The sequence below is a fragment of the Eutrema salsugineum genome, unplaced genomic scaffold (assembly GCF_000478725.1).
Source record: "Eutrema salsugineum unplaced genomic scaffold, Eutsalg1_0 scaffold_14, whole genome shotgun sequence".
Classification (NCBI taxonomy): domain Eukaryota; kingdom Viridiplantae; phylum Streptophyta; class Magnoliopsida; order Brassicales; family Brassicaceae; genus Eutrema; species Eutrema salsugineum.
The window spans coordinates 5,202,202-5,203,697 of NW_006256877.1; the positions used below are offsets into that span (position 1 = coordinate 5,202,202).

Sequence of the window (1,496 nt, forward strand, 5' to 3'; positions counted from 1 at the left end):
AAAGAGAGAACGAGAGCAAGAAGAAAGAGCCCGCTGTGGAGAAGGAGGATAGGACGAATGAGATCCTCATGGCAATCAATGGTTTATCAACGACGGTAGCATTGCTAAACAACAATGTCAGCAGTGCTGTAATTCGTATAGACCACCTGGATAAGAGGATTGCCGTTATCGAGGATAAACATGAAGAGAAAGAGGAGGCCATGGCGAATTCTGGGAACAATGTTGACAACGACCATGGTAACAATGATGATAATGCCGGTGATGCAGAATCCAAAACCTCACCGAAAACCCCTAGAGCAAAGGCATCTCCTCCAGCAGCAGCGCCAGTAGCAGGAACGTCAACGGGAGGTGGAGCAGGAACGGGAACGGGAGCTGTGGAAAAGGATCCGGTACGCAAGTCTCTCTTCTAATGTCATGGAGACAACATTCAACTATGTTTAAACAGATCGTTTTCCTTTCCTTTATGGTAGATTTGTACGAAATACTTTTTTACTTTTGTAGACTTGTATTGATGATTTTTTTAAAACTTTTCCTGCATAGTAGACTTTTAATGTTTTCTTGGAATACAAGACTAACTTTATGTGGTAGATTTATGGCAGTGATATTTATATTAGGTAGATTTATAATTAATTCGGTAGATTTTTAGGTAGATTTAGTTATGTTATTATTTGGTTTGACTGATGTGATATTACTATACATGCCAAGCAGTCGTGGATGATGGAGATGCAGGAAACATCAGAGCCAGGTTTTCCTGTTGCAAGAGTTGTTAGAACCCCAGCGTCGAGAGGAAAGACTGTAACCAAAGTGAAAAAAGAACCTGCTGATCCTAAAGAGAAGAATAAATCGGGCACAAAGTCAAAAGCTGATTTAAAAGACAAAAACGAAGAAAGCCAGATAATCAATATAAGCGACGTTTCACGCCCACTACAGTCTAGACGAGTACAGATCCCTTCCCTGCTAGACGAAGACGACTCAGCGATTGAAGCTATGAAGAAACGCTTAGAAAAGCTGGTGGAACATGCAAAAAATCCACCTGCTGAGAAGGAAAAAAGGGGACGCAGCCTTGCACCGACCCAGGTTTCACCCTACCTTGGTAACTCAGTGGTGAGACGCATCATGGACCCAGCAGGTCCCCCTCCTGGGAGGTATGATCCTTTTGAAGCGGTGGACAGTCGAATACTGGATAATCTAACCCGCTACGTAGCTTTTGAAGCGTAAGTCAGTTTTAAATTTCCATGGTAGACTTACTTGTTTGATTTGGTAGACCTATTTGTTTTATATAGTAGACTTATTAGGTATGTTGGTAGACTTACTTCGGAGTCTGGTATGTCTATGTCATTTTTCAGAGAAAAACAGTTGGAGTGTCCATATGCAGGAGGAGAATTTTACCTGACACTAATGACCCCTAAAGAAAGCTGGCCGAGAAAGGAGTATGGGTGGTTGCATGATCAGTATGTGATCGTATCAGTCACCCGATCTTAGTTTCAAAAGGTTTG

The 1,496-nt window shown here is 42.1% G+C and overlaps 1 protein-coding gene across 1 annotated transcript in view; it reads left to right on the forward strand.

Annotated features, from left to right (window-relative positions):
- Positions 1-1,218, forward strand: part of LOC112088396 — a 2,112-nt gene extending 894 nt beyond the window's left edge. The window contains exons 2-3 of the mRNA XM_024158666.1: positions 9-389; positions 709-1,218. Coding sequence (XP_024014434.1) covers positions 9-389; positions 709-1,218 — 891 coding nt within the window. The remainder of the gene's footprint in view (positions 1-8; positions 390-708) is intronic.
- The last annotated feature ends 278 nt before the right edge of the window (positions 1,219-1,496 follow it).